This window comes from Pleurodeles waltl, chromosome 7 (assembly GCF_031143425.1).
Source record: "Pleurodeles waltl isolate 20211129_DDA chromosome 7, aPleWal1.hap1.20221129, whole genome shotgun sequence".
Classification (NCBI taxonomy): domain Eukaryota; kingdom Metazoa; phylum Chordata; class Amphibia; order Caudata; family Salamandridae; genus Pleurodeles; species Pleurodeles waltl.
Window position 1 is genome coordinate 1,543,237,087 of NC_090446.1, and position 22,323 is coordinate 1,543,259,409.

At 45.0% G+C, this 22,323-nt stretch overlaps 1 protein-coding gene across 3 annotated transcripts in view; it reads right to left on the reverse strand.

Moving 5' to 3' along the window:
• Window positions 1-1,493: 1,493 nt before the first annotated feature.
• LOC138246671 (carcinoembryonic antigen-related cell adhesion molecule 4-like) overlaps window positions 1,494-22,323 on the reverse strand; it is a 210,477-nt gene continuing 189,647 nt past the window's right edge. For all 3 annotated transcript variants that reach the window (XM_069201426.1, XM_069201425.1, XM_069201427.1), the window contains one exon: window positions 1,494-4,664. In XM_069201426.1, coding sequence (XP_069057527.1) covers window positions 4,658-4,664 — 7 coding nt within the window. In that variant the 3' untranslated portion in view covers window positions 1,494-4,657. The remainder of the gene's footprint in view (window positions 4,665-22,323) is intronic.

The following is a 22,323-nucleotide window of genomic DNA, read 5'->3' on the forward strand; positions in this document are numbered from 1 at the left end:
AGCAGAATTAGAGCTTAGCATGCTGTGCTCTATTGTAGCCTAGGCAAGAGTTAGTCTATCAACCGAAGTGACCATATAATAGCGTTATTTTTATGCTTCACTCTCCTCGTCAAAATTGTAATATTGTCATGCTGTGTCGTCCTGGTCCATGGATTTTTAAAAGACAAATTATCAAAGCCAATTTTGCTTAAAATGTTTGGCGTTAATTCAGTCCAAGAACATCAACAACTCACGTCCGGATGAGATTAGAATTGGGATTAAATCAATTTTTAAATATTTATGAGATTGTTATAATGCTCCACTGACAAAATTGAAGGGCTTAAACAGTGATGACTTAACTATACATTCTTGAATTAATGGAACAGAAGCAGAGTTCTAGTCCTTCCAAGAAAATTGCAATTTGCTTCCCCTATCTATCCTAGCGTCACTTCCAAATCCAAGAACAAATCTATTATTTAAAAGTGATAAAAAGTAAATACCCAATGCCACTGATAAAGATGATCTTATCAAGTATAAGAATTATTACTATACAATTACAGGACTGACAAGTTTTCAGTTTGCTAACGTGTGACATTACTATGTTTTCTTTTTAGTTATGGGTGACATATGCATATCCTATGTGTGACACTTTGAGTGACACTTTTATCTTAAGGCTAGCTGAAGCAATTGCATCTATGTTTTTCTGTTAAATAGATACATCTTTACACTGCTAAAAACTCTTCCAATACTAATAATTAAGTTCAAAACCAATTCTTGTGATTCCCTTGAAACATCGTGGTCTATTTTCCATAACCTGTAGATAGCTTCTCTTCTCTTTCCCACACTGGTAGTTTCTCTTGTGTTTAGCCCTGGTGCACTCTTTTCCATCCCATCTCAGGTACCCGCTACTCTATGGCTGTTCCCGTAATCTCTGCCTGCCACATCTACAAGTAATTTCACTTCTGTTTTTCAGGTATTTGTTTGTCCACCTCCCCCCAGGTTCTCTCTCACTTCTGTTCCTACAACAATTGTCCTTATCATTGCACTCTTGCACCATTCATTAATTTCAAGTCTCTCTCTTCGCTGCCTCAATATTACCTTCATTTACCTTCTGTCCACCTCAGGTGATATTTCTTCACCTCCCCCCTAAAGAACTCCCCATTCTGGGATTGTATCTCCCACTATCACCTCACAGTAACCTTCTTTCCCTCATGTTCTTTTCTACACCACTTTTCTGTTCTCACTTACATCCTTCTTATGCACCCTTCACCCCATTTGTATTGTCTGGACCGTAAGGCATCAGTTCCACTCAGGTACCCTCTATTGCTCTTCAATTAATAATTGTGTACTGACCCGCCAGAGCAAACCCATCTCTGTACTGTGAATACACTCACCACCCACCTCAAAGCAAACAGATCTTTGTGTCCTCAACCTCCACCCCATCCTAGCCCATCCAGTTCTCACAAACAAAACCTTTCTGTGAATTAATTGCATTTTAGACATTTGAAGACAAATGATTTTTAATGGTGCACATCATACATTTTCGAATGAATAGTACAGAATCAGCTGTGAAAACGTTTCTATAGCAGTCTACTGATAGGACAGCTTTAAAGAAGAAGGGTGGACATCATTCTTATCTCATACAGAGGATGAGGCTCTCAATCTCCTTCAATCCAACTATCCCATATCATATGAGATAACCTTTGTCAGTTCTAGTTTATTTTGGCTCCTAAACTTTCTATGCTGGGATTTTAAGCACATACTTCCAACAAGGTACCACACAAAACAAGGACACATTTAACCCATCTTTTCAAGTGCAAGGAAAACTTGAAATGCCCCCAGAGTGGATCATTGAGCAGGGCCACGCCCTTTGACAGCCCCTGCAAGTCTGGAATGGTGTTGCCAAAGCATTTCTTGACTTGAAAGGCACTCAGTGACCTGACCAACAAGTACCCTGTGGTGAGTACAGTTGGGCAAATCCTGCTCCCCCGGCAAGTGGATGGTGCTTTGGCCCTTTAATAGGAGTCAAGCTACCAATGCACCATGGGTGAGCGGACCTAGCAACTATAATTTCAGATATCACTGTTTTAGTTGATATTCAAGGTTATGCATACACTGGGCAAATCAGAGCATTTGCTGCTAATGCTTGCTATACTGATGATTATGGATGGCTCTTCATAGTGATGGGGCAGCTCTTGAGTGGTTTTGAGGCACTACACCTAAATATTCAGAATGACTTAAAGGCATGGGATATATGAATGAAATTGAAGACACCTATTGAATACTGATTGTACAGGTAGATGTGCTTAAAAATATCTGGTCAATCTTCTCAGAATATCTCCTGTGTGGATGCAACATGAGGCCTTTTCTATTTGTAAGATGTACCGCTTATTATCGTACCAGGATATAATGCATGCATGACCTAAGGACTATGTCATGTTGTGTTTGTTCTGTTTATGAAGATTGACATATTTGCCGGCTTTTGTAATCACTGCTTTAAATGCATAAATCAACTTTTTGAGAAAGAATACACTCATTACAATCATGCCAAATTATGCCACTGCATTCCAAGTCAATGAAGAAGAGATTATAGATATCAAGAATAAATCAGGAAGAGCTCAAATAATGCCTCTATTATGCCAATATTGTCCGGAAACCCCCGGTTTTGCACATCAATTGTGTCCTAGTCTTTTGTCCTCTTCAATCTTTCTGGCTCACTAGTAACATGCCTTTACACACCACCTAATTCTTGTGTTTTCCAGCAGGCAGGGCTAATAATGTTAATGGAGCATCAAACCCTCAAGCTCACAATGTGTATATTTCATAAATTAAACTGATGCTATCATCCAGGATTTCCATTGCCAGACTTGAGAAGCTCATTCAGTTCCATTTTTTCCATTGCATTCTGGTGCTAGTATTCATGCTTTTATAATCAGAGAAGACCGCAAGTATTGTAATGCCAAAGAAAAGTTAGTAGAAGTTAAGCTATTTACACCAGGGTGGGTCAACTTCAGAGCTCAGCGGATGTCACCATTTTAACATGAATGATTCATGTATCAAGTCTACTTCATATTCTGAAAATGCCCGTCAATTGGGAACAACTGGTGCTCACTTTGTGGTGTCCACAAGCAACTTTAAACATGTTAAGTTGAAGTTTGGGAGGCAGTATCATCTACAGATAAAACTCTAGAATTCAAAAGCACTCTGACTCCTCCTCACCCTTCTACGCCCCAACAGCAAGGCTTCCTCTGTGTTCAGGAACATTACAAGCCAGCAGGCGCAGTTGGGCAGGCAAAGATAGGCACATTGATAAGATGACAGGTGAGAGACAGGTGAGGGCCTGCTACTTGCTGTCTACTGGAACTAATCCCATCCCAACTAGAAGTTGTGTGGTTTACAGAGGATGGTGGGCCCTGTTTGATGGTTAATAGCAGTGGTCTGTACTAGCATCTTCTAATATGGGTGCGTTTGGAGGTCAGCACAGGCTTTCGTTTATCAGAAACTCTGCATGCCTAAAACAAGACACACATATTGGACCTCTGTGGAGAACCAGAGGAGATGCTTACACAATTGGATTATAGCATTCTGGGGGTTTTCCATTGCACCTCTCTGCCATCATGTTTTAACACAAGGGACTTATTAGGTCAGTGGGAAACCTCCAACACAATCACTCTTTCAGTTTACCTAATCAAATTGTGAAACATTGCTCCCAACATGCACATGGAACCAAAGCCCCTCTCCTGATGATTCTCACATAATTGTCTGTAAACCCTGACCATAGAAAGGTGGGAATACAGAACCTGATGGTCTTGTTGCAGGACATTATTACTAAGGATTTCTAAAACTATGCTAATGAGGTAAGTGATGGATCCAGGATCCATATTCTTTATCATCAGAATGGATGCCGGGCTGGGTGAGAAACTTTGGACCAGGGATTCTACCCGGTGGCCTTTTACACAGATGCCATTAACCTAATGGTTGTTGCTCCCTTGATTTGTGCACTGATTTTCATAAGGTGAAATGACAACACTTACATCCAGTTGGAAAAGATGAGGATGCTAGTGGCATGTACTCCACTGAGAAAAATGGGTACAATTGGATATTATTGAAAGGTGCTGCCAGGTAACCAAACTAATCTAGCTTACACTGTGCAGTTTAACTGCTTGCAGGTGCCCTTAAAAATACTATTTCTATTTTCTCCCTCTTCATGTTTACATGTGTCAATTGTTTCATCTTTTTCTTTGTGCATTGTCCTAATTTCCTTATCGAATAAAACATAATTTGGTGAAATGGTTGCAATTTTATTTTAATAGGCCATTAATTTTGTTTTTCTATATTTTTTACATATAAACATAGATTTATTAGATGAACTAAGCATTTTATTTTTTAGTATTAAAAACAAAATATAATCACCTTGATGTTTAAGCACAAAATATAAATTTTCCTATAACACAATTATTAATGGTTGCACTTCATGTAAATTAACTGAAATCAGCCTGACTATAATTGGTCACATTTGCAGCACTTATACAATAGGAAAATCTCAAGCTGATAACATCCCCACAAAATGTTCAATTATTAGTTATGTCTTTCTGCATATTGATGTAAGCGGGGATCTTCCGGTTGTTAAAAGCATTTAGTTTCTTCTTCAACACACAGAGTCCTTTCAGCCAAAGCATCAGGGCCTAAAATGAGGAAAGAGTTATGAATTACTTTTTTCAGATGGAAACCTTGTCTTCTTCAATAAAGAGTAAGACCCCTGATGCTGAAAACTGCTGTCCATACTTTCTATCATTTTTGGTCTTGCATAAAATGCTACTTTACCTGTCTCATAACTTCTACTACTACTTCTACTACTACTGCAACTGCTGCTACTATTACTACTCCTACTACTCCTGCTACTTCTACTACTGCTACTTCCACTATTACTACTCCTATTACTCCTACTACTGCTACTACTACTATTACTACTACTATTATCCCTGCTACTTCCACTACTACTATTCCTCCTACTGCTACCACTACTATTACTACTCGTATTACTCCTGCTACTTCTACTACTACTACTATGTCTACTATTTCTACTACTGCTATTACTACTACTGCTGCTACTACCAATAATAATAATCATACTCATAACAATACCTAAAAAATTGCTGGTTGCATGAAGTGCATTTACTTCCTGAATTAGCTTGTAATTAGCATACCAAGGGCCACAAGTACAGAGCTTTTTTGAATGAGCAAACAACCCAATTCGCAGAATCAGGCTGTTCGCAACTGCAAAAAAGTATTTTTGTATGTACAAAACTCATTTTACGATTCAATAACCTATTACCCGATCGCACAATGGGTTTGCTATTCCATATTACGAATGGCATGTTAAGGATGTCCCTTCCTAATAGCGACTTGCAGTGGTATGTGTGGATGCTTTGCGAACAAAAGGCAGTGACAAAACATTCACATTTTACTGACTCCTTGAAGGAAGTGGTAACCCATTTGGAAATGGGAAAAGGCCTGTTGTGAATGTGGGTGAAAACATTTTTAAAAGCAGGCAGTGGTCCCACGGACGACTGACTTCAATAAAAAAAAAAAAAAAGGTTCAGTTTTCTTTTTGAAATGCATCCCGCTTTTCTTTAAGGAAAACGAGCTGCATTTAAAAAAAAATTGCTTTCTTTAAAAAGCAATCACAGACATGGTGGTCTGCTGACCTCAGCAGGCCTCCATCCCTGTGATATTTAGCCATTCCCAATGTGGTGCAAATTGTGATGTACCTCATGAATTCTGATGAGGTAGGTCTATTTGCGGCCCACTGGGACTCATTAAATGTGTCTGAGACAGCCCTGGTATCCTCCTTTATAAACCATTGATGATTCCTGTGTTTGTGATTTCATAATTGCAAATTAGGAAATCACAAATGAAATGCTTTGCACATCTGGCCCATAGAGTGGTGCAAGGGGTCAGCCACCTTCAGCCACCAGCTTTGTTGACAATGTCGTTCACATTGCATCAGTCCACTGGGGAGTCAGGGAGTGTGTTTAAATGAACATTGCTCCTACTTGAGGTAACTAAACTCTTCACTGGTCTGCAATTTTGTTAGCTCTCTCAGAAAGTGACCTAAATCATCTGTCCTCTGTAAGCCATCAATGCCTCATGTGTAAACCATTGATGCCTTCTCAGTAACCCATTCATGCCTCCTTTGTAAACACTTGATGCCTCTCTTGTAAAACATTAGTGCCTTCTGTGTAAACCATTCATGCCTTGTTTGTAAATTATTGTTGCCTCCTTTGTAAACCATTGATGCCTCCTTTGTAAACCATTGACACCTCCTTTGTAAACCACTGATGTCTCCTTTGTAAACCATTGATGCCTCCAGTGTAAAACATGAATTCCTTGTTTGTAAACCATTGTTGCCACATTTGTAATCGATGGATGCCTCCTTTGTAACCCATTGACACCATATTTGTAAACCATTGATGTCTCCTTTGTAACCCATTGACACATCCTTTGTGAACCATTGATGTCTCCTTTGTAAACCATTGATGCATCCTGTGTAAACCATTAGTGCCTTGTTTGTAAACCATTGTTGCCACATTTGTAAATGATGGATGCCTCCTTTGCAACACATTGACACCACATTTCTAAACCATCGATGTCTCCTTTGTAAACCACTGATGTCTCCTTTGTAAACTATTGATGCCTCCATTGCAAACCACTGATGTCTCTTGTGTAAACCATGTATGCTTCCTTTGTAAACCATTGACGCCTCCTTTGTAAACCATTGATGCCTCCTTTATAAACCATTGATGCCTCCTTCATACACCATTGATGCCTCCTTTGTAAACTATGTATGCCTTCTTTGTAAACCATTGATGCCTCCTTTTTAAACTATGTATGCCTTCTTTGTAAACCATTGATGTCTCCTTTGTAAACTATTGATGTCTCCTGTGTAACCCATTGATGCATCCTTTATACACCATTGATGCCTCCTTTGTAAACCATTGATGCCTCCTTCATACACCATTAATGCCTTCTTTGTCAACCATTGATGCCTCCATTGTCAACCATTGATGCCTCAATGCAAACCATTGATGTCTCCTTTGTAAAGTATTGATGCCTCTTGCGTAAACCATTTTTGCTTCCTTTGTAAACTATTGATGCCTGTTGTGTAAATCATTAATGCTTTCTTTGTAAACCACTGATGCCTCCTTTGTAATCCATTGATGCTTCTATTGATGCCGCCTTTGTAGACCATTGGTGACTCCTTTATAAAACAGTGATGCCTCGTTTGTAAACCATTGATGCCTCCTTTGTAAACTATTGATGCTTCCTATGTAACACATTGATGCCTCCTTTGTAAACCATTGATTCATCGATTGATGCCTCCTTCATAAACCATTCATGCCTCCTTTGTAACCGATTGATGATTTCCATGTAAACCATTGAAGCCTCGGTTGTAAACTGCTGATGCTTCTTTTGTAAACCATTGATGCCTCTTGTGTAAACCATTGATGCCTCCTTTGTAATCCATTGATGCCTCTATTGATGCCTCCTTCATAAACCATTGATGCCTCCTTTGTAACCGATTGATGATTTCCATGTAGACCATTGATGCCTCGTTTTTAAACTGCTGATGCTTCTTTTGTAAACCATTGATGTCTACTTTGTAAAACATAGATGCCGCCTGAGTAATCCATTGACACCTCCTTTGTACACCGTGGATGCCTCCTTTGTAAACAATTGATGACTCCTTTTTAAACCATTGGTGCCTTCTTTATAAACCATTCATGCCTTCTTTATAAACCATTAATACATCCTTTGCAAACAATTATTGCCTGCTTTGTAAACCATTGATGCCTCTGGTGATGCCTCCTTTGTAAACAATTGATGCTTCCTTCTTACACCATTGTTGCTTCCTCTGTAAACCATTGATGTCTCCTTTGTAAACCATGATCCGTTTTTGAGTTGGTAATGACAATTCTCACCACAGGTTGATTTCTTCTATAAGATGGTATACTTTGCTGGGCACTTGTCAAATATGCAGTTAGCTTACATCAAATGAACAGCTCCACCGCAGCATTTTAAAGGCCTGTCAGGTTCGAGGCTGAGCTGAAGAATTTGACCAGTGGTGTGAGGAGTTAGTAAATGTTTGTTAAACTGTGTTATGTGAAGTCACTGCCGGTCCAGCCATGTGAGGTTCACCAGGGCATCGAGCCTGCCCAAGTACACACCTTCTTGACAACTCTAATTTATCTTCAGCTCTTTCTGGTTCTTATACTACATTAGCCTTTTTGTTCTCTCCAAGCATTTTTTTTTACTTCTCATAGACATGCCCAGACATTAATGGAGCTGACCTTTTCCTTCAACTATTATTTTTCCTCCACACCTCAGCCCAAGCACTCTCAGTTCATGGCAGCAAAGTCAAAATCTAGTAGCAGTAGGAAAGTGGTACTACCTTGAAGTATCTTCAATAAGCTCATCGCTGTCACTGCTTAGCCAGTGAAGTGTGTGCACATCTCTAAAACATGAACATAAAGTCCTGTTCAGTGCAGGGTCAGGGCTCATGTAGCATAACAAAAAAACTAACAAGTACTGTGTGCTTTCTACTGGAGAGTGAGAGATTAAACTCCAGCAATGTGAAGGAGAGTATTGTTTCTTATTCCGGTCTTCTCCGAATGAAGATCCTCAGCCATGCCAGCTGTCAATTTCCTGGACCAATCTCACTTGGACTATTGCAACACTGGTTATCTGTGCTAGAAAAGTCCCTTTACTGACTACAAATAGTCCAGACTGCCACAACGCATCTGATTGCTAGCCTGTCCCACCACTGCAATCCCGGCTGAATATCCATCAAGGCCATGGTGATTACCCATAGAGCTGTCTATATAAAGGATCTCATAGCTGCCAAGGTCACATGGCATTCTTCTAAGTTCTCCTTAAGACATATATCCAGAGCACATGCTGTTACTTTTGGAGCTTGCTATTGCGCAGTGGTGGTAGCAACTGCACAGACTCTCTCCCTTTAAATCATTTACTAAAACTAACTTGGTGAAAGCAACTAAAAACCTGGCTAGTTAACCCATAGACAATGTTACTGTCCTATTTACTGTGTCTACAACTACTTTCATGATTATCAGTTTGTGATTTCACATCTCTGTTGGTGGTCCACAGCACCATGAACCCTAGTGAAACAAGTGCTTTTTCAATATACGTTAGTAAAATATAACATGGTGCTGTATTGCTGATTTTGCCCATTCAATCCTGTTGACGTCCTTTCCCAGAGATGTTTCACCATTCATATAAAGACCTTCCTTGTGACACTCCTGAGACTCCTAATCTCCTCACATATCATCTCATGACCCTTGACTCTAAAAGTACTAGCAAACGACACTATGCACATCCACGAGCCACTAGGCAGTCGGAAAGCCAGGACACTGGTTATTGCCATTCACTGGGTAGATATACTGGATTGGTTGTGAAAATTAAATGATCACTGCTGACACCTGCTGTGCCAATCAGGCCACCATACTGAATCTTGCCAAAATCAGCTCAGCCTTTCACCATTCTGTGGCTTAGTCAACTGATTACTACTAAAAGGAGGGGCAACAAAATGCAGCACATAGAATGGACAAAAACAGTCACATTTGCTACAACGTAAAACACAATGTATTAATATCATAGGGGCAGCACCTATTATCCATCATGAAGTAAAGGAACACATGTCTAGGTGAGCAAGCTGTAAAGTAATGTAAATTTGTACTTGTAAAGCACACTCTGACCCAAAGGTACTGAACCCAGACCGCTGTGGAACCCCTCCTGGCTTTTCCCTGTGAGGTGCCCACACTTGGGCAACCCCCAAGGTGAAGCCAGGCATCCCAGCACTTTTGGGGCCCTTGTTAAGATTAAGCAAGCTATTGCCCAGAGTTGCAGAGTGAGACCCATGAATTAGATTAGGCATTGAGGTCAGAAATATCCTATATAGGGAAATCAGCCTAAGAACCGCCGAGGCAGGAATGGAACCCTGGTCTAGGCCCAGATCACTGCATCAGAGATCTGCCTCTCTAACCATTGTGCCACACTTCTCCACATTTCAGTGAGCAAGCAGTAAGTGTTTAAACAGCAAATCATACTACAGACATTTGAGGCCAGATTTACAAGGCCCTTGTGCCTCTCAGCACCACATTTGTGGCAACATTTTTGCCGCAAATGTGATGCTAATGGGCCACTACCATAGCACCATATTTACAAGGTGGCGCAAACTAGATTCGCTTCACCTTGTAGACCCTTTGCGCCACATCTTGCATAATATATGCATGATGTATGCAAAGGGGGCGTTCCCTCGTTGGAGGGTCACTAAAAAGGGCATAATGGAATCTAAAAGATTCCATTGCACCATCTTGAGCGTCATTTTTAACGCCTGCCTAAAGCAGGTCCTAACATGATGATCCAATTGATTTCAAGGGGCCTCTTAACACTATACTGGATTAGCGTAATTTTGATCAAATGACGCTATTGCCCCTAACATGTGCCATAGTGCACCGTATTGTAAATTTGGCGCTACCATGGTGCCGTTAGGGGACGCAAGGGGGCCACGAGAAAAATGGCGCATCAATAGTGATGTGCCCCTTTCTTGAAAATCTGGCCCTTGGTTTGACAGGAAAGTTCTCAATGTTGCCTCAGTATTTCATCCTTCCCATGGTGATAAATTAAGTACTAATAAATTGAGTAATTGTAGGAAAGTACCATCTTGCCTGGCATGTTACCCCCATTTTTCACTGTATATATGTTGTTTTAGTTGTATGTGTCACTGGGACCCTGCCAGCCAGGGCCCCATGCTCATAAGTGTGCCCTGTATGTGTTACCTGTGTTATGACTAACTGTCTCACTGAGGCTCTGCTATTCAGAACCTCGGTGGTTATGCTCTCTCATTTCTTTCCAAATTGTCACTAACAGGCTAGTGACCAATTTCACCAATTTACGTTGGCACACTGGAACACCCTTATAATTCCCTAGTATATGGTACTAAGGTACCCAGGGTATTGGGGTTCCAGGAGATCCCTATGGGCTGCAGCATTTCTTTTGCCACCCATAGGGAGCTCTGACAATTCTTACACAGGCCTGCCACTGCAGCCTGGGTGAAATAATGTCCACGTTATTTCACAGCCATTTACCACTGCACTTAAGTAACTTATAAGTCACCTATATGTCTAACCTTTACCTGGTAAAGGTTGGGTGCTAAGTTACTTAGTGTGTGGGCACCCTGGCACTAGCCAAGATGCCCCCACATGGTTCAGGGCAAATTCCCCGTACTTTGTGAGTGCGGGGACACCATTACACACGTGCACTATACATAGGTCACTACCTATGTATAGCTTCACAATGGTAACTCCGAATATGGCCATGTAACATGTCTAAGATCATGGAATTGCCCCCTCTATGCCATCCTGGCATTGTTGGCACAATACCATGATCCCACGGGTCTCTAGCACAGACCCGGGTACTGCCAAACTGCCTTTTCAGGGGTTTCACTGCAGCTGCTACTGCTGCCAACCCCTCAGACAGGTTTCTGCCCTCCTGGGGTCCAGCCAGGCTTGGCCCAGGAAGGCAGAACAAAGGGCTTCCTCAGAGAGAAGGTGTTACACCCTCTCCCTTTGGAAAAAGGTGTTAAGGCAGGGACCGAGTAGCCTCCCCCAGCCTCTGGAAATGCTTTCGTGGGCACAGATGGTGCCCATTTCTGCATAAGCCAGTCTAAACCGGTTCAGGGACCCCTCAGCCCTGCTCTGGCACGAAACTGGACAAATGAAAGGCGAGCGACCACTCCCCTGACCTGCACCTCCCCTGGGAGGTGCCCAGAGCTCCTCCAGTGTTCTCCAGACCTCTGCCATCTTGGAAACAGAGGTGCTGCTGGCACACTGGACTGCTCTGAGTGGCCAGGGCCAGCAGGTGACGTCAGAGACTCCTTCTAATAGGCTCCTTCAGGTGTTGCTAGCCTATCCTTTCTCCTAAGTAGCCAAACCCTCTTTTCTGGCTATTTAGGGTCTCTGCTTTGGGGAATTCCTTAGATAACGAATGCAAGAGCTCATCAGAGTTCCTCTGCATCTCTCTCTCTTCACCTTCTGCCAAGGAACCGACTGCTGACCGCGCTGGAAGCCTGCAAAACTGCAACAAAGTAGCAAAGACGACTACTGCGACACTGTAACGCTGATCATGCCGCCTTCTCAACTGTTTTCCTGGTGGTGCATGCTGTGGGGGTAGTCTGCCTCCTCTCTGCATTAGAAGCTCCGAAGAAATCTCCCGTGGGTCGACGGAATCGTCCCCCTGCAACCGCAGGCACCAAAGAACTGCATCACCGGTCCCCTGGGTCTCCTCTCAGCACGACGAGCGAGGTCCCTTGAATCCAGCAACTCTGTCCAAGTGACTCCCACAGTCCAGTGACTCTTCAGTCCAAGTTTGGTGGAGGTAAGTCCTTGCCTCCCCACACCAGACTGCATTGCTGGGAACCGCGTCTTTTGCAGCTGCTCCGGCTCCTGTGCACTTTTCCAGGATTTCCTTTGTGCACAGCCAAGCCTGGGTCCACGGCACTCTAACCTGCATTGCACGACCGCCTGAGTTGTCCTCCGGCGGCGTGGGACTCTCTTGTGCAACTTCGGGTGAGCACCATTTCACTCCACTTCGTAGTGCCTGTTCCGGCACTTCTCTGGGTGCTGCTTGCTTCTGAGAGGGCTCCTTGTTTTGCTGGACGCCCCCTCTGTCCCCTCACGCAATTGGTGACATCCTTGTCCCTCCTGGGCCACAGCAGCATCCAAAAACCCTAACTGCACGCTTTGCAGCTAGCAAGGTTTGTTTGCGGTCTTTCTTCAGGAAAACACTTCTGCACGACTCTTCACAACGTGTGACATTCATCCTCCAAAGGGGAAGTTTCTAGCCCTTGTCGTTCTTGCAGAATCCTCAGCTTCTACTGCCTAGTAGCAGCTTCTTTGCACCCACAGCTGGCATTTCGTGGGCATCTGCCCACTCTCGACTTGATCGTGACTTTTGGACTTGGTCCCCTTGTTCCACAGGTACTCTCGTCTGGAAATCCATCGTTGTTGCATTGCTGGTGTTGGTCTTTCCTGCAGAATTCCCCTATCACGACATCTGTGCTCTTTGGGGAACTTTAGTGCACTTTGCACTCACTTTTCAGGGTCTTGGGGTGGGCTATTTTTCCAACCCTCACTGTTTTCTTACTGTCCCAGCGACCCTCTACAAGGTCACATAGGTTTGGGGTCCATTCGTGGTTCGCATTCCACATTTGGAGTATATGGTTTGTGTTGCCCCTATCCCTATGTGTCCCCATTGCATCCTATTGTAACTATACATTGTTTGCACTGTTTTCTATTGCTATACTGCATATTTTTGGTATTGTGTACATATATCTTGTGTATATTTGCTATCCTCATACTGAGGGTACTCACTGAGATACTTTGGCATATTGTCATAAAACTAAAGTACCTTTATTTTTAGTATATCTGTGTATTGTGTTTTCTTATGATATTGTGCAAGTGACACTAGTGGTACTGGAGGAGCTTCACTCGTCTCCTAGTTCAGCCTAAGCTGCTCTGCTAAGCTACCTTTTCTACCAGCCTAAGCTGCTAGACACCCCTATACACTAATAAGGGATACCTGGGCCTGGTGCAAGGTGTAAGTACCCCTTGGTACTCACTACAAGCCAGTCCAGCCTCCTACATTGGTTGTGCAGCGGTGGGATAAGTACTTTGCAACTACTTACCACTTTTGTCATTGTACGTTTCATAAGAGAAAAATATACAAAACAAGTTCAGTGTACGTACACATAACCAAAAAGTTTTGCTTTTCTTTTCTTCTTTCACTTATTTTCTAATTTCTGAAAAGTACCTCTAAACTTTCTAAAAAGTTCTTTAAAAGTTTTAAAAGTTTTTTTTCTGTTCCTTAAAAAGTTCTGAAAACTTTTTCTTTCTTTTTCTGTCCCTTAAACCTTTTCTATCATGTCTGGTACAGGCCAAACTCTTGATCTGGCCAGCACAACTTATGACAACCTTAGCTGGAAGGAAGCAAGGAGTCTCTGTGTAGATAGAGGTTTAGGGGTAGGGAAGAATCCCTCAAGACAACTGTTAGTTAATATGCTCATTGAACAAGATAAGACCTTAGGTGGCACTTCTGGTGAGAAATTAGCTGATGGTTCCCATTCTGATTCTGGGGCACCCCTAGGAAAAGATTTGGGAGGGAATCTTTCCAACCTGCCCCTTAGCAGGCCACCTAGCAGGGCTGGTACTTATGTGAGTTCTCATCACAGTATAGAGATTACTCTTTTAGGCCAGGTTGTTAGAGTGCCATCTGTTAGGGACAGGTCTCCCTCTGTTCATTCACACCATTCTTCTGTGTCAAGGCATGCCCAACCCACCCACCCTGATGACAGAGGCGGTCATTCTGACCCTGGCGGTAAAAACCGCCAGGGCCGGGGACCGCGGGAGCACCGCCAACATGCTGGCGGTGCTCCCTTGGGCATTCTGACCGCGGCGGTACAGCCGCGGTCAGAAACGGAAAACCGGCGGTGTACCGCCGGTTTTGCGCTGCCCTGGGGAATCTGCGCCGCCATGGGGATTCCGACCCCCATACCGCCATCCTGTTCCTGGCAGTTTCGGCCGCCAGGAACAGGATGGCGGTATGGGGTGTTGTGGGGCCCCTGCAGTGCCCATGCCAATGGCATGGGCACTGCAGGGTCCCCCGTAACAGGGCCCCACTGAGAATTTCAGTGTCTGCATAGCAGACACTGAAATTCGCGACGGGTGCAACTGCACCCGTCGCACCCCTTCCACTCCGCCGGCTCCATTCGGAGCCGGCATCCTCATGGAAGGGTGTTTCCCGCTGGGCTGGCGGGCGGCCTTCTGGCAGTCGCCCGCCAGCCCAGCAGGAAACCCAGAATACCCGCGGCGGTCTTTTGACCGCGCAGCGGTATTCTGGCGGCCCCAGCCAGGCCGGCGGATTCCGCCGCCGGCCGGGGTCAGAATGACCCCCAGAGTGTTAGAAAGGGAACTCAATAGATTGAGAGTGGAAGAGTCCAGGCTGAAGCTTAAAAAGCAACAGCTGGATCTAGACAGGGAAGCATTTGACTTAGAAAAAGAAAGGTAGAGGTTGGGGTCTGGACCCCATGGTGGCAGCAGCAGTATTCCAAATAGTCATCCTGCAAAAGAGCATGATTCTAGGAATCTGCACAAGATAGTTCCCCCTTACAAGGAGGGGGATGACATTAACAAGTGGTTTGCTGCACTTGAGAGGGCCTGTGTTGTACAGGATGTCCCTCAAAGGCAGTGGGCTGCTATCCTATGGCTATCATTTAGTGGAAAGGGTAGGGATAGGCTCCTTACTGTGAAAGAAAGTGATGCCAATAATTTTGCAGTACTTAAGAATGCACTCCTTGATGGTTATGGCTTAACCACTGAACAGTACAGGATCAAGTTCAGAGAGACCAAAAAGGAGTCTTCACAAGACTGGGTAGACTTTGTTGACCATTCAGTGAAGGCCTTGGAGGGGTGGTTACATGGCAGTAAAGTTACTGATTATGAAAGCCTGTATAACTTAATCCTGAGAGAGCATATTCTTAATACTTGTGTGTCTGATTTGTTGCACCAGTACCTGGTGGACTCTGATCTGACCTCTCCCCAAGAATTGGGAAAGAAGGCAGACAAATGGGTCAGAACAAGGGTGAACAGAAAAGTTCATACAGGGGGTGACAAAGATGGCAAGAAGAAGGATGGTAAGTCTTCTGACAAGGGTGGGGACAAATCTAAAAATGAGTCTTCATCAGGCCCACAAAAACACTCTGGTGGGGGTGGTGGGCCCAAATCCTCTTTAAATCAAAACAAAGAAAAGAAACCATGGTGCTATTTATGTAAAATAAAAGGCCATTGGACAACAGATCCCAGTTGTCCAAAGAAAAGCACCAAGCCTCCCACCACTACAACCCCTACTGCTACACCTAGTGCCTCTAGTAATAGCAGTGGTGGTGGGAGAAAACCTACTAATAGCCAATCCAAAGGAGTAGCTGGGCTCACTATTGGTAACTTAGTTGGGTTGGTCTGATTAGGGAGAACACAGAGGCTGTGTTAGTCTCTGAGGGGGCTATTGATTTAGCCACCTTGGTTGCTTGTCCCCTTAACATGGATAAGTACAAGCAACTACCCCTAATAAATGGTGTTGAGGTTCAGGTCTACAGGGACACAGGCGCCAGTGTTACAATGGTAATAGAGAAACTGGTCCACCCTGAATAACACCTACTTGGTCACCAGTACCAAGTAACCGATGCTCATAACAACACCCTTAGCCACCCCATGGCTGTTGTGAATCTCAACTGGGGGGGGGGGGAGTTTACTGGCCCAAAGAAAGTTGTGGTTGCCTCAGATTTACCTGTAGACTGTCTATTAGGGAATGATTTAGAGACATCAGCTTGGGCAGAAGTGGAGTTGGAGGCTCATGCAGCAATGCTGGGCATTCCAGGGCATATTTTTGCTTTGACCAGGGCTCAGGCCAAAAAGCAAAAAGGACAGGGCGACTTGGATCCTGGAAGAATGGACCAAGTGCTCCCTAAAGCTAGTGTTAGCAAAGGTAAAACACTACCTACTATCCCTCCCTCTACAGTGGATTCTTCTTCTGAGGAAGAATTTCCACCCTGTGCAGAACCTACACCAGAGGAGCTGGAAGCAGACACTGCTGAGCTTTTGGGTGAAGGGGGGCCTGCCAGGGAGGAGCTGAGTGTGGCACAGCAGACCTGTCCCACACTAGAGGGTCTAAGGCAGCAAGCTGTCAAACAAGCAAATGGGGATGTCAGTGACTCTCACAAAGTTTACTGGGAGGACAACCTCTTGTACACTGAAGCAAGGGATCCAAAACTTGGAGCTGCCAGGAGATTGGTGATTCCTCAGGAGTACAGAAAATTCCTAACTCTAGCCCACGACATTCCCTTAGCTGGACATTTGGGACAAATGAAAACTTGGGACAGGCTTGTTCCCCTGTTTCATTGGCCTAGAATGTCAGAGGACACAAAGGAATTTTGTAAGTCCTGTGAAACCTGTCAAGCCAGTGGCAAGACAAGTGGCACCCCAAAAGCACCCCTTATTCCACTGCCTGTGGTTGGGGTTCCCTTTGAAAGGGTAGGGGTTGACATAGTTGGCCCCCTTGACCCTCCTACTGCTTCAGGCAATAGGTTTATCTTGGTGGTAGTGGACCATGCCACCAGATATCCTGAAGCTATTCCTCTAAGGACCACTACAGTTCCTGCAGTGGCAAAGGCCCTCCTGGGAATCTTTTCCAGGGTGGGCTTCCCAAAAGAGGTAGTATCAGACAGAGGAAGCAATTTCATGTCTGCTTACTTAAAGGCCGTGTGGAAGGAGTGTGGTGTGACATACAAGTTGACTACACCCTATCATCCAGAAACAAATGGACTGGTGGAGAGATTTAACAAAACTCTCAAAGGCATGATTATGGGACTCCCTGAAAAAACTCCGCAGGAGATGGGATATCCTTTTACGTTGCCTCCTTTTTGCTTACAGGGAGGTACCTCAAAAAGGAGTGTGCTTCAGCCCCTTTGAACTCCTATTTGGACACCCTGTGAGAGGTCCTCTAACACTTTTTAAGGAGGGTTGGGAACAACCTTTAAAAGCTCCAAAGCAAGACATAGTGGACTATGTACTTGGCATAAGATCTAGGATGGCTGAGTACATGAAAAAGGCCAGTAAAAACCTTCAGGTCAGCCAAGAGCTCCAGAAGCAATGACATGACCAGAAGGCTGTTTTGGTTCAGTACCAACCAGGGCAGAAAGTGTGGGTCTTGGAGCCTGTGGCCCCAAGAGCACTCCAAGATAAATGGAGTGGACCCCACACAATTGTTGAGAAAAAGGGTGAAGTCACCTACTTAGTTGACTTAGGCACTGCCAGGAGTCCCCTTATGGTGCTCCATGTCAATCGCCTGAAACCCTACTATGACAGGGCTGATCTTAACCTGCTCATGGCAACAGATGAGGGACAGGAAGAAGAGAGTGACCCTCTCCCTGATCTCTTCTCTTCCACAGAACAAGATGCTCTAGTGGAAGGTGTAGTACTGGCAGATTGTCTTACTGCTGAGCAGAAAGACCACCACATAAATCTCCTGGGTCATGTTTTCTGAACTCTTCTCTACTGTGCCAGGTACCACTTCTTGGTGTGAGCACACTATAGATACTGGAGACAGCTTGCCTGTCAAAAGTAAGATCTATAGGCAGCCTGACCATGTCAGAGACTGCATAAAGCAAGAGGTGCAGAAAATGCTTGAACTGGGAGTGGTTGAGCACTCTGAAAGTCCATGGGCCTCTCCTGTGGTACTTGTACCAAAACCTCATTCCAAGGATGGAAAGAAGGAAATGCGGTTTTGTGTTGACTACAGAGGTCTCAACCAGGTAACCAAAACTGATGCTCACCCTATACCCAGGGCAGATGAGCTAATAGATACACTGGCATCTGCCAAGTATCTAAGCACTTTTGATTTGACTGCAGGGTATTGGCAGATCAAATTATCAGAAGATGCAAAAGCAAAAACTGCATTTTCAACCATTGGAGGCCATTACCAATTCACATTAATGCCTTTTGGATTGACAAATGCACCTGCCACTTTTCAAAGGTTGGTGAACACAGTCCTGCAAGGGCTGGAAGCTTTTAGTGCAGCATATCTAGATGATATAGCTGTCTTTAGCTCCAGCTGGGATGATCACCTGGTCCACCTATGGAAAGTTTTGGAGGCCCTGCAAAAGGCAGGCCTCTCTATCCAGGCTTCAAAGGGCCAGATAGGGCAGGGGAAGGTGGTTTATCTGGGACACCTGGTAGGTGGAGAACAGATTGCACCACTGCAGGGGAAAATCCAAACTATTATAGATTGGGTTCCCCCTACTACTCAGACTCAGATGAGAGCCTTTTTAGGCCTCACTGGGTACTATAGGAGGTTCATAAAGAACTATGGCTCCATTGCAGCCCCTCTTAATGACCTCACATCTATGAAAATGCCTAAGAAGGTATTATGGACAGCAAACTGTCAGAAAGCTTTTGAGGAGCTGAAGCAGGCCATGTGCTCTGCACCTGTCCTAAAAAGCCCCTGTTACTCCAAAAAATTCATTGTCCAAACTGATGCATCTGAATTAGGGGTAGGGGCAGTCTTATCACAACTTAATTCTGAGGGCCAGGATCAACCTGTTGCTTTTATCAGCAGGAGGGTGACCCCTAGAGAAAAGAGTTGGTCTGCCATAGAGAGGGAGGCCTTTGCTGTGGTCTGGGCACTGAAGAAGTTGAGGCCATACCTGTTTGGCACTCACTTCATTGTTCAGACAGACCACAAACCTCTACTTTGGCTAAAACAAATGAAAGGTGAAAATCCTAAATTGTTGAGGTGGTCCATATCCCTACAGGGAATGGACTATACAGTGGAACATAGACCTGGGAGTACCCACTCCAATGCAGATGGACTCTCCAGATATTTCCACTTAGACAATGAAGACCCATCAGGTAATGACTAGTCTTATTGTCCTTCGTTTGGGGGGGGGGGTTGTGTAGGAAAGTACTATCTTGCCTGGCATGTTACCCCCATTTTTCACTGTATATATGTTGTTTTAGTTGCATGTGTCACTGGGACCCTGCCAGCCAGGGCCCCAGTGCTCATAAGTGTGCCCTGTATGTGTTACCTGTGTTATGACTAACTGTCTCACTGAGGCTCTGCTATTCAGAACCTCAGTGGTTATGCTCTCTCATTTCTTTCCAAATTGTCACTAACAGGCTAGTGACCAATTTCGCCAATTTACATTGGCACACTGGAACACCCTTATAATTCCCTAGTACATGGTACTAAGGTACCCAGGGTATTGGGGTTCCAGGAGATCCCTAAGGGCTGCAGCATTTCTTTTTCCACCCATAGGGAGCTCTGACAATTCTTACACAGGCCTGCCACTGCAGCCTGGGTGAAATAACGTCCACGTTATTTCACAGCCATTTACCACTGCACTTAAGTAACTTATAAGTCACCTATATGTCTAACCTTTACCTGGTAAAGGTTGGGTGCTAAGTTACTTAGTGTGTGGGCACCCTGGCACTAGCCAAGGTGCCCCCACATGGTTCAGGGCAAATTCCCCGGACTTTGTGAGTGTGGGGACACCATTACACGCGTGCACTATACATAGGTCACTACCTATGTATAGCTTCACAATGCTAACTCCGAATATGGCCATGTAACATGTCTAAGATCATGGAATTGCCCCCTCTATGCCATCCTGGCATTGTTGGCACAATCCCACAATCCCATAATCCCATGGGTCTCTAGCACAGACCCGGGTACTGCCAAACTGCCTTTTCAGTGGTTTCACTGCAGCTGCTGCTGCGGCCAACCCCTCAGACAGGTTTCTGCCCTCCTGGGGTCCAGCCAGGCTTGGCCCAGGAAGGCAGAACAAAGGGCTTCCTCAGAGAGAGGGTGTGACACCCTCTCCCTTTGGAAAAAGGTGTTAAGGCAGGGGAGGAGTAGCCTCCCCCAGCCTCTGGAAATGCTTTCATGGGCACAGATGGTGCCCATTTCTGCATAAGCCAGTCTACACCGGTTCAGGGACCCCTCAGCCCTGCTCTGGCGTGAAACTGGACAAAGGAAAGGGGAGTGACCACTCCCCTGACCTGCACCTCCCCTGGGAGGTGCCCAGAGCTCCTCCAGTGTGCTCCAGACCTCTGCCATCTTGGTAACAGAGGTGCTGGTGGCACACTGGACTGCTCTGAGTGGCCAGGGCCAGCAGGTGACGTCAGAGACTCCTTCTGATAGGCTCCTTCAGGTGTTGCTAGCCTATCCTCTCTCCTAAGTAGCCAAACCCTCTTTTCTGGCTATTTAGGGTCTCTGCTTTGGGGAATTCCTTAGATAACGAATGCAAGAGCTCATCAGAGTTCCTCTGCATCTCTCTCTTCACCTTCTGCCAAGGAATCGACTGCTGACTGCGCTGGAAGCCTGCAAAACTGCAACAAAGTAGCAAAGACGACTACTGCGACACTGTAACGCTGATCCTGCCGCCTTCTCGACTGTTTTCCTGGTGGTGCATGCTGTGGGGGTAGTCTGCCTCCTCTCTGCACTAGAAGCTCCGAAGAAATCTCCCGTGGGTCGAAGGAATCGTCCCCCTGCAACCGCAGGCACCAAAGAACTGCATCACCGGTCCCCTGGGTCTCCTCTCAGCACGACGAGCGAGGTCCCTTGAATCCAGAAACTCTGTCCAAGTGACTCCCACAGTCCAGTGACTCTTCAGTCCAAGTTTGGTAGAGGTAAGTCCTTGCCTCCCCACGCCAGACTGCATTGCTGGGAACCGCGTCTTTTGCAGCTGCTTCGGCTCCTGTGCACTTTTCCAGGATTTCCTTTGTGCACAGCCAAGCCTGGGTCCACAGCACTCTAACCTGCATTGCACGACCTCCTGAGTTGTCCTCCGGCGGCGTGGGACTCTCTTGTGCAACTTCGGGTGAGCACCGTTTCACTCCACTTTGTAGTGCCTTTTCTGGTACTTCTCCGGGTGCTGACAGGACTCCTTGTCTTGCTGGACGCCCCCTCTGTCCCCTCACGCAATTGGTGACATCCTGGTCCCTCCTGGGCCACAGCAGCATCCAAAAACCTTAACCACACGCTTTGCAGCTAGCAAGGTTTGTTTGCGGTCTTTCTTCAGGAAAACACTTCTGCACGACTCTTCACGACGTGGGACATCCATCCTCCAAAGGGGAAGTTTCTAGCCCTTGTCGTTCTTGCAGAATCCTCAGCTTCTACTGCCTAGTAGCAGCTTCTTTGCACCCACAGCTGGCATTTCCTGGGCATCTGCCCACTCTCGACTTGATCGTGACTTTTGGACTTGGTCCCCTTGTTCCACAGGTACTCTCGTCTGGAAATCCATCGTTGTTGCATTGCTGGTGTTGGTCTTTCCTGCAGAATTCCCCTATCACGACATCTGTGCTCTTTGGGGAACTTTAGTGCACTTTGCACTCACTTTTCAGGGTCTTGGGGTGGGCTATTTTTCTAACCCTCACTGTTTTCTTACAGTCCCAGCGACCCTCTACAAGGTCACATAGGTTTGGGGTCCATTCGTGGTTCGCATTCCACTTTTGGAGTATATGGTTTGTGTTGCCCCTATCCCTATGTGTCCCCATTGCATCCTATTGTAACTATACATTGTTTGCACTGTTTTCTGTTGCTATACTGCATATTTTTGGTATTGTGTACATATATCTTGTGTATATTTGCTATCCTCATACTGAGGGTACTCACTGAGATACTTTGGCATATTGTCATAAAAATAAAGTACCTTTA